General features: G+C 39.2%; 1 protein-coding gene across 1 annotated transcript in view; it reads left to right on the top strand.

Annotated features, from left to right (window-relative positions):
• LOC121281589 (gamma-aminobutyric acid receptor subunit gamma-2-like) overlaps positions 1–18625 on the top strand; it is a 404445-nt gene that overhangs the window by 23776 nt on the left and 362044 nt on the right. The window contains exons 5-7 of the mRNA XM_041194589.1: positions 4812–5032; positions 7688–7770; positions 10481–10621. Of these exons, the coding sequence (XP_041050523.1) occupies positions 4812–5032; positions 7688–7770; positions 10481–10621 (445 nt within the window). The remainder of the gene's footprint in view (positions 1–4811; positions 5033–7687; positions 7771–10480; positions 10622–18625) is intronic.

The following is an 18625-nucleotide window of genomic DNA, read 5'->3' as shown; positions in this document are numbered from 1 at the left end:
CCTCAGGGAGACTTTCAAGTGCGCACCCACGTGCATCGTTCATGCTTGCTGTCCTCACCATTAATGGGGAATTCAGACGAAACTTGTTCACTCAAAGACTGGTGACAATGGGGAACTCATTACCACAGTGAATGGTTAAGGCAAATAATATATAATGCATTGAAGAGGAATCTAGACAAGCATATGAGAGAAGGGAATAGAGGGTTATGATGATGATAGATTTAGATGAGGAAAGGTGGGAAGAGGCTCGAGTGGAGCATAAACACTGGATTGGTAGGGCCAAATGGCCTGTTTCTGTGCCATATATCCTTTGCAAATTCCAGGTAATCTGATAGAAATAGATTAGGATGTGAGCCATTTCTGAGGGACAGATGAAGTCTCACTTGAAACTTTACCTGGAGGTAAATGGTATGGCTTCACAAGAATCTCGTCCAGGTGACCACTTTTTATTTATGGGCAGAAATAGTAAGAACCCCATACACTATTTGATTGTGGATACACCATTAACAATTCTGCGATTAACTTGAAAACCGCATTGGTGTACTCCCAACTTTAGTTATTGTGTAGGTATCAGCAGTGGAATATTTTCTTCTTTTGATCTAAGAAAGCAGCACCAAGACTAACTTTTGTATCACACTCTCAGACACTGCTCCAATGTAGAGCAAGGATTGGACTAGCTCCTTTCCTGCTCCATGTCGTTCAGTATCACAACATGTGACAAATTTACCCAACACCCCACTGATTGAACATTTTTCAGCTGATTTTGTTTTTCTTCTGTTGCTTCTTATTTGGGGTCCTGTGCAAGACCCTATCACTGGCCAGGGGAATGAGGAAGTGCTCTCTAATCAGCCACTAAGTGTGCAAGAAAAGCCACGGCACCTTTCCATCTGAGTTTCCACCTCTTCATGTGAGGAAGCGCCTGGAGTCCTGTGTTATATGCTTGCTCTTAATGGAATGGCTGAGTTGGGAAGTCACTGGAGTGAATTTTACTCTGTGGGGGGGGGGGGGGGGGGGGGGGGGGGGGGGGGGGTTGGGGGGGGGGGGGGGGGGGGGTGGTGGCATATTGCTCGCACCCTCTGTGCAAAAGTCAGTCGACAGCTCACCGGCTTTAAATAGGGCTGCCCCACAGTGATGATACACTGAGGGTAGCCTTAACAAGGCAAGTGGGACTTCCCACCTCAGGGACAGGAAGTCGCGCCTTCAAGAACTGCTGGCCAATCTGATTGGCTGGCAACTGAGTGGTCCTAGCAGTGACAGAGTACATTAGTGGCTACCTCTGGGACTACAAGGGAGTCCCGACAAGAAGACCTTGCGTGCTGGACTGAAAGGTAAGTCTGGAGTTTTTGGTCAGGGAGGGACCAGGGGACCCAAGCGAGGGGGGGTTGGAGGGAGGTGTGGAGTCGGGTTCGAGAGGCTCGGGGGAGGGGTTTTGTGGGGAGGCACAAAGGGGCAGAGGGGTACCATTTTGTGGGGGGACACAGACACTCCCCACCCTCCTTCCCGCCTTTTACCCTGAGTTGGGAAAGTAGTGGGCTGGCCACTTTCCTTCAGTCTTCCCCCACTCACTGTATTATGAAGGTGGAGGCATAAAGGCCCTTCATTGGCCTTTAATAAAAAACTTAAGGGCCTCAATAGGCCTAAGGGCATGTGGGCTTGCTGACGCCTCACCCGCCCACACTTGGGTATGGGTGTGAAGACGGTGGGCTAGCCACCCATTTTATTTTACGTACCCCATTGCCTTCATATATATTAACATGGGGCTGTAAAACTCTCCCCACTGTGACAGCAGCTGTAGCCACAATCTGATCCTACAGATTTTTCTGTAGTGACTGACTAATTTCACTGAAGATCCAGTGCTTGAATGAGCTCTGCCCTTGAGACATCAATTGTTAAGCAGGCTTTTAAAATTCTAATTGGATTTAACAGCAGTTGAAAAGGTGCATGCCGATATATAAACATTTTCTTGTTTCTAGTTATGAAGAAGGGGGCTAATTTAACTAGAGTGTGCCAACTGTATGGGTTAAATACCAGTAGTTGCTGAGGTAGTTCTTGAGGCTCGCCTCTTCTCTTTATTCCAATGTGATGCCATGGCACCATGGAGCCATGATGAGAAATCTTTGGACAATGAGGACGCTACATAGAGAGAACTATCAAGGAGTTGAGTATATTAACTTGTTCTGATTGATCTTCAGTTAAACTGACTAATAGCTTCCCACTTTCCTTAATTTAAAGAAATATATTTGCACATTTCATAATTGTCTTATTAACATATTCTGCATAATATTTACCCTTAATGAATTTTTAACTTTATACATGTAGGATATCGTCCCAGATTTACAGTGATTTTGACAGCAAATTTCATTTTCAGAAATAAATAATCCTATTCACTTATCGAATCATAGAATCATAGACTTATTATCTATTATTTTAAAATTGCATACAGCTTTCTTGGATACATGTACATTTCTCAAGGGATATATATAGATATGATGCTCATTGCAGAGGATAAATGTCAACTTCAATTGAAATAATCTGTGATTGTTTGCTCCCTGTTCTGTGCATCTGCCATGTGTGAAGATCATTAAAACTGATCAAAACATAAATTATAAAATGTTCGAAGGGTATTTACTAATTCCCGTCATAACTTATGAACAGGCATCCCGCTGTCTTCAGAGGGGACTGACCATCTATCTCTTGAAAATATCTTGTGTAGCAATGACTCAATTCATATGGCCTTCTCAGTCATTCCTTCAGAATGAAGCAGGAACTTCTCCATGAATCAAAGTAAAGACATTAGAGAAATATATATTATGACAAATCCTCCACTGTCTGCTTTATTTCAGTTCAGTAAAGCAGGTTATAGGGCACTATATCCTTCCATTAGTGCCTCAACCGAACAGATTTTATGACAGAAGTGCTCTTGACACATTTATCACATCCAGTTATAACATATCACATGTGTGTGAGATAAGTGTGAAACCAACACTACTTATAAATATTAATATACATTGTATTAACTTAATATTATACTGTTCTAGAATTTTAATTTGTTTAATATTGTTAAGGTGTTTTATCTCAACCTTTACTTGGGTGTAAAACTGCAGTTTTTCTTTAATGATAGGTAGATATGTTTCAATATTAGAAACTACAGACATTAAATAATATTATTCATTGGATTAAATACTACGGGATCAATTTTGAACTTTACACCTAGGCATAACATTCCTGATTGGCCGCCTGTCTTCCTTTCTGTTAACAGTAGGAGGAAAACATAAGCCCATTTACAGGATCTGAAATACCTTTCTTCACTAAATGGTTTAAATATAGATGGAAGTATTAACTAATGGGACATGTCTCCTCTTGCATGATTACTTTTTTGTTAAAATTGTTGAAGGCAGGTACTCCACATCTTATAACTTGAGAATCAATATTTATATATGGCTTCACAGTCACAGTCGCAGCTAATTTTGTCCACATAACATTACTGACTTTGCAATTGCTCATGATTCATGCTATAGAAATGAAGAAAGATTCGCAAGGCTGCTGTAGATCTATGAATCTGGATTTAACAGAGTAAATGCCCAGAGCAAACTCAAGAACATTAGGTGCCTTGAATCCAACTTAAAGGAGCTCAGTATAAAAGTAACTTAGTGTGAACAATAGCACCGTGTATACTTAAGTGAAGAGATTGTTACTTGTTCTTGACCCTTTGGAATCAGGTGATTCTCATTGTGTGCTGGATCAACAGATTTACCATTAGGTATAAAGCAAAATACTGTTGATGCTGGAAATCTTAGATAAAAACCGAAAATGCTGAAAAACTCAGCAGATCTGGCAGCATCTGTGGAGAGAAAAACAAAGTTAATACTGGACTGGATATTGAGGGCTGCCTGTGGATGGGAAAGCAGGTGGGTGGACCCGTAAACTAGGGTGCCATGCCATCAGGGGCGTGCCCACTGCCGGCCCACTCACTATGATTTCATTAGGGGGAGATGTCGGGTGGGCTGCCTGCCCGTTACTCAATTAAATCCCTTAAGTGGGCAATTAATGCCCACGTAAGAGGCTTATCCTGCCTGGATTTAATGAATGATTGGCAATGCCTGCACCCAACATGTAGGAAGACAGGTTTGTCCCTGCAGGCTGCTGGCCAGTGAAAGGTGGGGGAGAGTGTGCCTCCTTCCTGAGTTCACAGTGCCAATTGGAAGCCTCCCTCATAGTTTTCTGTTCCCCTTCTCCTTTTCCCCCTCCTCCCTGTCCAACATGCACCCCCAACCCCTCCAGCCCCCGCTCCCCCAATCATTTGGGCTCCCCTGCTTGGCCCGGACAAGATCCTAGACTTAGCTGGAGATCCAGTCCAGCTCAACACACCTCCCCTTTGGCCTAGCTGCAGTACTGGCCGTGGCCATTGCTCCTGGTGGGGCTGATGGTACAGTAGAACTGCCTGCTTCTGATTGGTCAGCAACTCTATGATGTGGGACTTCCTCTTGAAGAGGGACTGAAGTCTCGCCTCAGAACAATCAAAGGCCCTTCGGCTGAAAAATTAAAGCGGGACGAGCTAGTCAACTGGAGGCGAGCTCGCCTCTGACGTTACACTGGGAAGTGGGGAACCCACCCTCAGCATATAATTCACCTCAGTGTTTCAGGCTGATGACCTTTCTGTTCTAATTTAATTGACAGTTGAGTTAACTCAATGCTTTAACACTGAATACTTCATGGGAAAGATATGTTTTAGAAGCTTCATATATATAGTATTGAAACTTTGTCCCTGAATACAAATATTGATTACTTCATATATTGGATCTATTCAACAGGAGTATACCATTGACATATTTTTTGCCCAAACATGGTATGATAGACGTCTCAAATTTAACAGCACTATGAAAGTCCTCAGGCTCAACAGCAATATGGTTGGCAAAATATGGATACCGGACACATTCTTTAGAAATTCCAAAAAGGCTGATGCCCATTGGATAACAACTCCAAATCGAATGCTCAGGATATGGAATGATGGAAGAATATTATACACACTAAGGTAATTTAAGTTAACTTGTTAGTATTTTGCTAAAATATAAGACAAAAATGAACTTTGTTCCCAGGCCAACTGGGTGGACTTTTTAAGAGTTATATAACCTACTCAACTATTTCATTTACTTACTTTTTTAATGCCAGTAAATCTTTATTTTATTATAATTATTCTGATAAAGATAGAGAATAGGCTTTGATTCAATTCAAGGTTATTTGTTTTGAACATTACCTGTGAAGTTGAGATTTTTTTTTCTAGCTATTATACAAAATAAGTCTTCTGCACATTGTACAGCTGAGCAGCATCTTTCAGTGAGTGGCAGATTCATACAGATCAGGAATGCCATGGATTGGATCACAAAATACTGCTGATCATGGTCAAGGTGGCAACGGGGATTGGTTTTAGGGTGAAAGATGAGACCAGCAGTATATCCCTTAGCCAATGTGATTTAAAGATTGAGAAAGAAACCGAGGAAGGAATGAGAAGGGAAAAGGTTGAATTATGATCAAATCAGGTACAGAAAGAGAAATAAAGAGATGAATAGAACAATTGTATTAAGATTCAGAAAAGTAAGAAATAATGATTTAAAATTTGAAGTATTTGTTTCTCAAAAAAGAATTTATTACATGCAGGAATAACTCTCAACAGTTTAAGTTGTTCCATTTTTGGGCCAGAAAGGTTGATTGACATTGTATGACTGTTAGTACATCATTAAAAGGGTATTTGTGATGCAAAATATGTACTCTATTTAGTACATATAGAGCATTTCTGCAGTGAGTTCAATGTGAATTTAATTTTCAAAATCTAGCAGATTCCTAAAAGTAAATTGGGAACTTGAGGGCATGGGTATTTTTGCAAGCCTAATGGCAGAACACCACAAATTGTCCATCAACTTGTGACGATTTGCAATTCATGAAGTATCTCTTTCTGGTTACAAGCTGCTAGATCATTTATGTATGAAGAATGATGAGTGCTGTTAAACCTGTTGTTATTTGGCAGAAAATTCTGGGCCATTATATCTGTTCTCTCTTAACTAATCAAAGGCACCATTCAATAATTAAGTCATAATGGAGCGATATTGAGAGCTGTGGGCTTCAATGCACTTCAGTTAGTTAGGTGATAGTATTTTCACTTACTGTCTAATCAGGACCACTAAAAATTCAAACAAGCAACTATGGATATTTTTGCAGAAGTTTTAGATATTTTGGTTAGAAATTAGATTGAATTATTCAAATCTATAACCTCAACAATGCACTTCACTTATGCTAATAACTGTTAATAAAGAATAATAAGTGTGAAATAATATGTGGCTGGTAATAAATCAATGTTTAGGGAGTAACGTTTGTGCCACAAAGTGCCAGGCAAAAACAAGAGGGAATCCAATCATCTCCCCATGACATTCAATGGCATTACCATCACTGAATCTGCCATTATCAATATCCTGGGGGTTACCATTGGCCAAAAACTGAACTGCTTCAGCCATATAAATACTGTGGCTACAAGAGCAGGTCAGAGGCTGGGAATTCTGTGGAGAGCAACTCACCTCCTGACTCCCCAAAACCTGTCCATCATCTATAAGATACAAGTCAAGAGTGTGACTGAATACTCTCCATTTGCTTGGATGAGTGCAGCTCCCACAACATTCAAGAAGCTCGACACCATCCAGGACAAAGCAGCCCACTTGATTAGCACCCTGTCACAACCTTTAACATCCACTCCCTCTACCATCTTTGCACAGTGACAGCACTGTGCCCCATCTACAAGATGCACAGCAGCAACTCACCAAGGCTCCTCCGATAGCACCTTCTAAACCTGCAACCGATACCACTTGGAAGGATAACGGCAGCAAATGCATGGGAACACCATCGTCTGCAAGTTCCCCTCCTAGGTACACACCATCATGACTTGGAAATATATCGCCATTCCTTCACTATTGCTGAGTCAAAATCCAGGAGCTCCCTCTGTAACAGCATTGTGGATGTACCTACACTACATGAACTGCAGCTGTTCAAGAAGGCGGCTGATCACCTTCTCACAGGCAAATGGAGATGTGCAACAAATGCTGGCCTAGTCAGTGATGCCCACGTCCTGTGAGAGAGAATAAAATAAAGATAAGGGCTCCCTTAGTTAGAGCATTGCAGTTACATTTTAATTCTAATCAAGCTATAAATACATCAGACATGCAATTTGTTAATGCATTTGAATAGCGATAACGTTAACTGGCATTACTGTCTTATTTTCTTAAATGGAAAATCTCAGAAATAAAATTAGTTATGTAAACTAGATTAGTCTTTGATAATCTGATACAGTTCCTATGTTGTGATTGACTGCTGAAGATATCATGAAGAATGCGATTTCTATTATATTGTTTCTTATCTAAATAAAATTCACCTTGGGTTTGAGTTGTGTACAATATTCCCATTGTTTGAGTTTTGCATAATAATGTTACTGTACTTTGTATTGTGAAGTATACTATCTTTTGTGTGCCTTTTGAGGCATCCCAAGTTAACTCTTTTTATGCCCTCTGTGTCTTTAATGTGTAACATATGCCCATATCTTTGACTCATACCTGACTCAGAATTTTACATGTATCTTACGCAGGTGAATATATTTCTTTCTAATGAGAGTCTTTCTGTCATAACAATGACCTTTTACTATTTTTAGGTTGACAATCGATGCTGAATGCCAGCTTCAACTGCATAACTTCCCAATGGATGAGCACTCATGTCCTTTGGTATTCTCAAGCTGTATGTATAACTTTATGATATATAATTTAACTATACATATGTAAAACAGCAATGTCATCCATTAAAAATTGCAGAATGCTTGAAAAAATATTTTGCCACAGAATTTTAGTACATATCAACATTTTATGAACTAATTATCTTCCTAAAGTACACATTGTAACAAATATAGTATAACTGAAAGTGTTAATCTGTGGGATTTGTCAATAACTAACAGTTCAACATTTCATGTTAGTGCAATGAAAGCTCCCAATTGTTCTTTATTAGTGATACCCATACTCATCTAAAAATTTCCTCGTTTTGAATCTGCCCACACCTGGCATCAACAGTGCAGGTGGGGGTCATGGCAGAATGATGGTGGGGCAGTGGGGGCAGATTTGTTCCTTGCCCCAGGCTCCTAATTGTTTTACTTGCCTACCTTCAAGCACAAGAAAGTTAACGAACCAGAGTAGTGGGGGCATAATTTAAATGGCGGTTTGTGTCTTGATGATATTTCAGGGATGTGCATGTCATTTTAATTGCATGCCTATCTATGGCCTTCACAGTTTCCCAGCTTCAGTATAGCTGACAAAACAAGTATCTAGGCTCGCATGCTTATTTTTGACATATTCCTTGTGGGCCAGGAGGGTAACATGGTCTTTCCGTGCCCAGGGTTTTATCTTCCACTGATCATCAACTTGCCAACCCCACGTAATTCCGATTTACCTTACCTGCCCTGGTCCTGAAACCCCCACCTTGTTTTGACTTCTATCCACCAGTGGTGATGTCATGCTTTGGCCCTTGCTTGCCCATTTCCCTCCCAAGTTAAAATTGGCTCTGTAATAGGCTATTCTCCACATACAGGAAATTATGAAACTAACACCAAATAAGTTATAGTGTTTAATGGTCTTGCATTTCTAATACTATGTAGCTTTGCTTCCCAGACACATGACACTGGTAACTGTAAAGAATTGCTCCATAATCATGGATCATCAATTGACCAGACAATATAAACGTTGCAGCTACTAAGCAGTTCAGTGACTGCACTTGCAACATAATAGTTTGTTCCCTACCTTTGCAAAGCTTTTCCACCACCCACCATCTGCAAGGCATGCATTAGGTGTGTGACAGAATACCCTCCACTTCCCTGGTTGGATGCAGTTGCAAACACAATTTAAGAAGCTTGACACCATTCAGAACAAAGCAATCCACTTGATTGTCACTTATCCTTTAACTTAAATATCCAACCCCTCCACCACTGGTGCCCCATGGCTCTGATTTGTGCTATCTATTAGATACAAGGATTCTTCCACAGCAAACTCACAACCTTTACCAACTAGAAGGACAAGGGCAGCAGGTGCTTGTGAACACCATTGCTTCCAAGTTCCCTTCCAATTTACACACCACCCTGAATTGGACGTATATCGCCATTCCTCATGATTGCTGAATCAAAATCTTTGAGTTTCCTCCATAATGGCACTGTGGAAGCACCTTCACCATATGGACTGCTGGGGTTCAAAAAGAAGGCCCATCATCAACTTCTCAACTAAGAATGGTTAATAATTACTGGTCTTGTTAGCAGCATCCACATTCCAAGAATCAAAATAAAATAAAATAATATTTATGAATATCTATATATGGCTGTATAATTACCCACTATAATACACTGCTAACATTCATTAGGCAGAAAGGCAGTTGGGAGAAGTTAATGTCACTTGTGAATTGTAACAGACAAGTGTGGAAAAGCATTGTGTTTGGAATAGATAAATTTTCTGAAGTTTTGTTTAGTTAACATTGAATATTAATGAGCATTTATGCAGAATAAAACAATGTTGCTAGGCAACAAAGCAAATGAACTAAGGTTCAGGATAGAGAAGTTAAGTTTTGGTCATCTGCCAGGTGAGGGGACTGATTTAAAAGAAGTTAGATGTTTGTTTTAGTGCCACCATGGGAGGATTTTGGCAGAATTCATGTTAAAAATACTGCTATTAAGTTAAATATAGCTCTCAAGAGATTAAAATCACAAAACATTAAAGCTAGAGATTAGAATCTAGATGAACCAGTTTGCAGTAGAAAATAGAAGTTGCTTCAGGTATCCCAGTGAATATTTATACTTTTAGCCTTTGCAGTGACCTATATATTTGTGCCTTGTATACGGTTCTACTGATAATATACTCCAGGGAGGAGGCAATTGTTAGGTTTATAGAAAGGCTAAAGGTGTCTACAACAATTAAGGCAATTAAAAAGATATATCCACGATCTTACTGTAAATGAAACTATAAGAGTAACTGACAAAAGCACACAGGTTCAAAGTAGTAAAAGTTAAATTCAAAACTGATATCGGGAAGTTCTTCACACAAAGAGTGATCAATTTCTAGATAGAGAAGTGGAGGCAAAAACTTCAAAGTCCTTTAAGAAAGAATTAGATGAAGCAATCATAGGGCTGCAGGGTCTTTCTGAATGGATTAATCATGGTGGGCTGAATGGCATTACTCATCCATAATTACAGTTTGATCTTATGATTGAAGCTATCCTCTAATTATTTGCTTCTGGATATTGAATAGATGGGTTAGTGCTCATGGTAGTGCAGTGTACTTGGTTTGTGGAAAGTGCAGATTTGACGACCTTTTCTTCCTTCATGATTTCTTACATCCTCCTGAATAAAAGATTACATACTCATTCAAAATTGCTGTCTTAATAGAAAAATAGTTAACATTTTTAATCTAATTTTTAGATGGCTATCCCAAAGATGAAATAATATATCAGTGGGCGAGATACCATTCTATTATCTTTGGAGAGCCACGCTTTTGGAGGCTGTATCAATTTGCATTTCTTGGATTGAGAAATACAACAGACCTTGTAAGGACTACTTCTGGTAAGTCTCTTTCTGAAAGTGTGAACCAGCAAAATAGTTCTTCCCATCAAAGGGTCATATTATTGAGATTTGAGCACCTGTGCAGGCTCTAGCAGAGAGTTTTTGAAGAACTGTGGACAAAATATTTGTTTAACAAGAACATTAGTAACAAGATGGTTTATTCTGCTGAGTTTTTGTTCTACCACTGATAAAACTTGGTATTTACAACTGGAAATGTTTGTAGTCTTGAGCTGAGCTGTGTAATTTGTGGAAATGTGCAAGCTAATTGAGCATCAATTTGGTGCTTTGGCACAATCAAAGTATAATCAAAACCTATAGGAAACCATCTGGAAATGACATCCCACTTTTGGCAAAAATACTTGATATGAGATGTCACTCTCAAGATGCCAGTTTTAATGTACTCCTCTTTTGAAGTTATATTAGTAATGGTGGTATGCTCTGATGTCAGATCTAACAGGTATCAGCACAATTAGCATGAAGTGTTGTGTTGACATATTATAAAATGAATGGAACTAAATGCAAAATGCATACATTTAAGCGTAATTAGTGAGTCTCTTCCATACCTAAAACCTTTGCTTGGGTGATCTTCTGGAAGTACAAAATGTTTTGTAAATCAGGTTATGTTTCAGTTCCCCTGAAGGTGAATATTGGCAAACACTCACAAATCACAGTTCCGATCTGGGACTGATGATGACGGAGTTTGAAATCATCATTTAACTAATATCTTTAGAAGGCATATATAGTTTACATTGAGATAAAGCTGGAGTTTCTTGATGGACAATTGATCGTGGACTTATTTTTTAAAAAATTCATTTACGGGATGTGGATGTCGCTGGCTAGGCCAGCATTTATTGCCCATCCCTAATTGCCCTTGAGAAGGCGGTGGTGAGCTACTGCCTTGAACTGCTGCAGTCCAAGAAGGCAGCTCACCACCACCTCCTCAAGGGCAGTCAGGCATGGGCAATAAATGCTGCCTGCCCCCAATGTGCGTTCTTCTTATACAGTGGGCAGGATTGAATCGGCCCAATAGAGGTCTCGCCCATTGGGAGGAGAACCAGCGGAGAACCCCAATCAGTTCCATGTGGGAGGCCTGATGGTATTATAGGTCCCTTTAAGGGACTTATGTGACCATCGTCAAACCTTCCCCAGAATTCAGGACCCTGGCAGCGGCAGTCCTGTAGGTGGAGAGCTGTCAGTCAAGCAGACTCCCGCCTCCCATGGCACCCCACAATCTCCATTTTTCCCTCACTCAACTTTGGCCTGGTGTCCTTAGGCAATCCCTTGGTCCCTTCCAATGGTGTTGACAGCAATGAGGAGATGCAGCCCCTCCACCCATCACCCCACCCATCCTGATGCTGGGTCCCTTGATCATGCACAAAGGAATAATTGGTTCATTAATGAACCTAACTGACATCCCATTGCTGGTGGCCAGGAATCATGTGTCAGCACCTTCCATCCTCCAACTTCATCAGGAGAGGTTTTGCTGCTCCCGGGAGACCGATGGGGTGCTTTTCTCATGATTAAGTGGGGAGGGCTGCCATGGTTCCTGAAGCATTTTGCTGGAATAAATTCCACCCAATATATGTAAACAAAAAAATATATTCTTAGAATTTAACTTGACTGTTGGAGGCCAATAGATCCAAGAAATTGCAAGCACCCTGGGCTAACTACTTTTTAAAATTTTCCCATTTACAATGCTGTACTACAACCAATGATATACTTAAATAACATTGGAGTAATACAGTTACACAATGCAATTAGACCTGTTAGTAACAATTTTAAGTATACATTGAAAATGTAAAAACCTTTGAACGTTTCCTCATCATTCCCTCCTTTTTTATCAGCACTCTTTTCCTCTTCTGCTCTATTCTCTCTGCTACCTGATTCTCTCTCTCTCATATTTATATTTTACCTTACAATTTTTAATTCTGTTGCAGTCTGTTACCTAATTATAAGCTTTTCCTCTTTAAAGCTTAAATGCTTCTCCCTGTCTGTGTTCCATTGTTGCCTGGTTTGTGCTCTCAGAAGGACATACTACAATGTTGACCCTTCTTAAAACAATCCAGTACTATTCAGACAGCAGTTGTTTGTTCATAACATTTGAGTTTGAGATCACCATTTGTTAGCCTAAGCAACTGACAACCACTAAATCAGTTTTCATTCATAATGTCCTTATGTACAATCAAGCTACCTCATAATATATAAATTAGATGATCTAACAGATTGCCTTAGGGGTCCTCTTACTTCAAGTGGTAACGTTCTTATTTCTTAATATCCTTTTTTGAAGGGTTTCATTGAAATTCAGTGTCCATTCATCCCATTGACGAAAGCTATGGACACACCTTTCTTGCCATGGACACTCATTTCTTGTGATGTTCATAGATCGAGTAGGAAGTAGTATGTTGGGATTTTCAACTTCTGCAGTTGTTCAAAGTAGATATTGCCATGGCCAAATGAAAAATATTAATAGAGTTTCTAGGGGGGAATAGGTGGTGGTCAATTTTTAGCTCTTTAATGCTGAATCTTTTGAGTAGTAGCCATATCATAAGGCAGATAATGTACTGTTTTAATTCTAGTCAGCAGTAGATTCAACCCTAATCACCTCACCACCTTGCACATATGCCTGTAGTATATCGCTTATTGCTTTAATTGTTTGATCTCTTTACTAAGGACGTCTGAGTTTTAATTTGGAATTGTGTCATTGCTTGACATATCTGCCTCAGGGAGTTTGAATGGTGTTTGATACAGTGTAAACATAGTTCTCTAGTAACCAAGAAGCTCACCTAATACCCATACAATGCAATGTCACCACATTACCTTTCTTGTACTATCTTTTTATGACTGTATTTCTAAACAATGAATGCCATAGCTTGGCATGGTATCTGCTATATACCATGTTAGAGTCATTTGCGGCATCATAGCTCAGCCAACTTCACTTGCAAATAAAGATTCAGTGTTGTATTTACTTTCTTAAAGCTTTCTCCCTCTATTTTTGGAAGGCTATATTGTTTCACTGAAACTGCAGTATTCACAGGTTTGTTTAATGAGGCTTAAAATTAAAACTGGAAGGCTTTGAGTTTTTAAACACCCAAGTAATTATTGACAATTTACAGAAAATAGAACTACCAGGTTACAGAAATAAATCATTAATATATATATTTGTACACATCTGCATTCTATAACGAAATGTTGTTTCAGTGATGTCTAATCAAAATGCATAATGAACATCATTGCAATATTTAAATAATTAAAGCTTTACTTTCCTTACATTTAATTAATTATACTCATTAAATTCCTCATGTGTGGTGGGGATGTAAAGTAAACAGAATGTTATAGGTAGTTGGTCTTTTGTTAATCAGCAGATATCTCCAGATAACTTATAAAACATGTATTATTCTGGTACATTTATATGTGGTCCTCCAGAGACAAGACATCTGTTGTTTTATGTATAGCTGGACTTGTTGGCCCGTGGAATGGACAAACTTGAATTTTGAAGGGAAATTTTTTAGTTATAATGTTTTGCAGTATGCAACTTGCTCTTCTACACAACAACATTATTAGCACTAGCACAGGTAAACTAGCACAAATGCTCAGCACTAATTTGTATTGACAAGTGATGCAGCGAGTCAAATTACATTACTATTATGGTACCTGGAGTAATTGCAATCTTATCCCATTGAAATTTCCACAAGCAGCAGGAATTTGGATGTTAGAAATACAGACTTAGATCATATTTTACCCATGTCTATTAGTGCGCTTCCTGAATGATTTTATTACCAATTCAAGTGAATCTCCTGAATGTCTTTCCTTCTGGACAACTGACAATTTGTAGTTAATCTTCAGTACCACAGACCCCAGAGGCTGGTTCTGGTTCATTTAATAGCTGTTGAATGATCTTTGCTCTAGATTATCTCAGCCCGTTAGAAATCTGCCTCTATGGCACTCATTCTAGTTTAGTTTGTGAATTTCCTAAGTGTTATATCCTCTGGGCTGGTGCCAGTCCATTAGTGATGCTCCTGAGTGACACTCTCACTGGGCTAGCTTTAGTCTTTTAGTGAGCTGTTTTAAGCATGCATCCTCTGGGCTAGCGCCAGTGCAGTGATGAGCTTCATGTGTTACACTTCTTCTGCACTACCACCAGCCTTTCAGTGGACCTTACTGATAATAATATTTGTTTCCCATACATAATACTTCCTCTATTATCTCTCAGTCTTTCACTCACTACAATTCCTTTGGAAGCTATTGACAAGAGAAATTATTTTGAAGAATGCTAATCGTACTCTCCTGATTAGCTGCAATGGATTTAACGTCCATTTTGAAAAAAAAACAGGAAAATTATCCAGCGCTAATCAGGAAAGATCGTATTATATTAGTGTCAATATTTAGCTCTTTATATAACATTTTGGTCACCTATAGTCTTCATTCCAGTAATCCACTAAGTGACAAAGTATTGCAGCTGTTGCTGCAATTGAATGGTCTAATTATTTGAATGTCAGCTATTCAGCAATACATACAATGCATTATATTATATGAGCGAGTTCAGTGTATCAATTCCACTCTGTCAGCAAAGGTACTAAAAGTTGAATTTTTTCTACATTTAGTATTATGTAATTTGTTAAAATGAAGTGATGCTGGGTTGCACATTTTAAAATAGGCAAGACTGTCATCCTCAGCTTCTGGTGCAATGCAGTCTAAGTCCATTATTACATTCTTTTCTGTCACAGTTTCAGTTTCATCCACTCTCTGGCCTTTCTGATTTTCTCCTAGCTAATATCTGTCATATATTGCTACCTACTTGCCAAACGATGAAGTCCAGTTTCAGTAAGCATTTTTATGGTGCAATTTGTTTCTTTTAATAAAATAATTCTTTGCAATATAAAACAATTAAACATGCATAATGTAACGCAGAGATAGATTTTCAATTTATATTGGTTTTAAACTTTGATGGGAATAGGAAACAAAGGAGAAGAACCTGCCTCTGCACTGTTGAATTGTTTGTGAAGGGATGCGTTGAGGTATGCTTAGAAAATGATTTTGAATTTTCATTTTCTTTTCCACTGGCTATTGTTGGCTTGTAAATATTATCTTTAGCTATTAGCACAGCATGGATGAATTTACTTGTTTGGATGTATATTCATGCTATCAGCAGCCCATCCTATGGTGATGTGTTTTTAGCCAATTTAAGGCGATTAAAAAATTTTCCATGTCTCTTTTACCTTCAAAATGGATGGTGGCAGCAAAGAAGCTGAAACAAAATTCAGGTACATAGAGGAATTGAGTAACATTGAAAGAGCATGGGGAGCTGGCAAGAAAATAGGATTAGATTAATTAGCCCAACTGGGAAAAGAACACCAGCACAGACTTGATGGGTTGAATTACTTGTTTCTGTGCTATAACATTTTACAACTCTATGAAGTTAAGTAATGTAAATAGAAGAGAGGGAGAAATAGTGGACTGGGAAAGCCGAAACTAAATTTTTATTCTAGAAACTACTTTAAATAAAAATAATTACTCTTGCATGCCTGAAGTAATTATTGTTAGAGGAACAGGGTTTCTCTTAACAGTTGAGTTGTTTTGTTATTGTAATATTAATTGTTAGCTCAGTGTGATAGTTTTTTCCCAAACAGATTAGGGTCAAAAATCAGAAGATTAACACACTCTTACTTTTATTTGAATTATTTTGAAATATGATTGGGACATGCTTCTGATGTAAGGTGGTTCAATTGACAAGCACTGTTGAAGCTGAAGCATTCTGGATTGATTTCAAAACCTCTTTTGATGTTAGGTTATTTCATCCCCCTTGCCTAGATCAGCAAGTTAATGATTTTCTTTTTGATGCTCCCTCCCTCAGGAGAATTGACCACATCTCTTCATTTGGCTTTAGTTTCAGCCGTTAATCAACTCGTAAGCAGAATGGATTTTAAACTGTTCCATGTCATTTGTTCTTTTTCTCCTGTGCATAGGGCAGAATTTTGCCCTTGGCAAGCGCTGAGCGCTGCCTGTGCTGGTGGGAGAAGGAGGGTGAACGGGCTGACCGCAAACATCTTGCATGCGCGCGAGTGAGCGCTGCATAATCTCCCTGAGGCACAGAGCTGCTTCAGGGAGATGAAGCGTTTTTAAAAAAAGAAAATGAAGTGAATAAAAATGTAATAAAACATATCCCCTCACGTCACTCTGTCTTATGAGCAGGGACATGTTACTAATTAAAATTTAAAACTTATATTGTATTATTATTTGCTTTTGGAAACCTCATTCCTCCCCGTAGATGAGGCTTCCAAAAAAATGCAAAGGCTGCTTGGCCTTTTCGCCTGCCCGCCAACCATTAGGTTGGATAGGAAACAAAATATTTAATTTAATTGATTATTTAATGGCCGTAAAAGGCCTTTTAATTGTCAGTGGACGTGCTGCTGACACCAGCATGCGCCTGCCGACTGACTATCGTGCGACTGTGCGTTGATGTCGGCATGCCTGACGTCAACGTGTGTTATTTCATGCTCGAGCGGGTCGGGCATATGCCCGCCGAGCAAAAATTTCTGCCCATAAAATATTCTGTCTTAATTGAAATGAATGTGCATACTTTAAACCATGTTTAGCAATGTACAAATGTTGTGTGTGTGCTCCTTGCTTTACTCCAGTTCGGTGCTGTTGTTCATCCGTTAAAGGGAAAACTTATTATACCTATTATGCTGATTCCACTGTGCTTGCTCATTGCTTCACAAGAAACTGAATTTTGTCTGCATACATCTTCACAATTGATGCGTTACTTTGGCAGTAAAATTGTGCTATCATTAGAATCAGATATGTAAACAACCATCCCCTGAAAAAGTGAATAAATCAGAGATAATTTTTGACACTCAACTTCTCTCTGATAAATCTTTTATTTCCCTTTAAGGTAATTTAGTGTTTTTGGTAATTATTGCCCGATCAGCACTATTCTAAGTGCACTGCTCATTATAGCATTCCACCTAGAAGATAGCAATTTTAGCTTTATAATGAGATATGCACCACAGCAGAAGTGCCTGAAGAAAACAGAGGATGCGTAGAGACATGTCAGTTTCCAGGGTAGATTTGGAAGCCTTATTAAAGAGCTGGTGTTATCACAGGGAGACTTATAATTGAAGGTGGGTGAAAAGCTTATTGGCAGCCTTATAATGAGACTGGGCTGTATAGGTGCTGCTCCTATTGTGAAAATCGGCTCTGAAATTCACCTGCCAGGTTTGTTTAATTGTTTCACCAAGAGTTCAGCAATTGTCAAGTTCTCAAGTGAAAATCACAAGCATATGTGTTGAAAAGCAATACAAAAGGATAAATCCTGGGGTAAAAATTTATGTTCCCTTGGTTAATTATTGGTTAAAGTTTTTGGTTCACATATCATGACGCTCAAACTCTTTTTTTATAAGAATAGTGCAAGTCAGGAGTAGGAACACAGGAACAGGATATTCAGCCCCCGAGCCCATTCTGCCATTCAATTAGTTGCTGATCAGCACCTCATCCTCACTTATCTGCCTTTGATCCATATCCCTTGATACGCTCCCTATCAAGATTTATCGACACCGGTCTACAAAGTTTCAGTTGATACAGCATCCATGAGCTTTTAGGGGAAAGATTTCCAGATTTCTGCTATCCTTTGTTGAATAATTATTTTCTGATTTCACTACTGAATGGCCTGGTTTTAATTTTAAGAATTGTCCCAGATTTGCATGAAGTGGGCATGACTAAAGATGTTTAATCTGCCAGTCGCAATAGCGGGTTTTCACGTCATATTATTCCCCTTAGCAACTCATAAATTATGTAGTCATGGGAAACCTGCCGGATTGCTGGCGGGTGACCTCCGATTGGTCTACCATGCCATTACCTCGCTGCTTCCTCACGCCAAGCGCCGTATTAAAAATGCAGCTGTGTGCACACTTCTCAATGTTTGCAGTCCAGTACTGCTCCGTTGAAGCCAGGGAGATTGCAGCCCCCCCACTTCAATAACACACCCCTGGGATGCCTTCTTGATGC

Source organism: Carcharodon carcharias, chromosome 8, assembly GCF_017639515.1.
Source record: "Carcharodon carcharias isolate sCarCar2 chromosome 8, sCarCar2.pri, whole genome shotgun sequence".
Taxonomy (NCBI): Eukaryota; Metazoa; Chordata; class Chondrichthyes; order Lamniformes; family Lamnidae; genus Carcharodon; species Carcharodon carcharias.
This window is presented reverse-complemented; position numbering and strand designations above follow the sequence as displayed.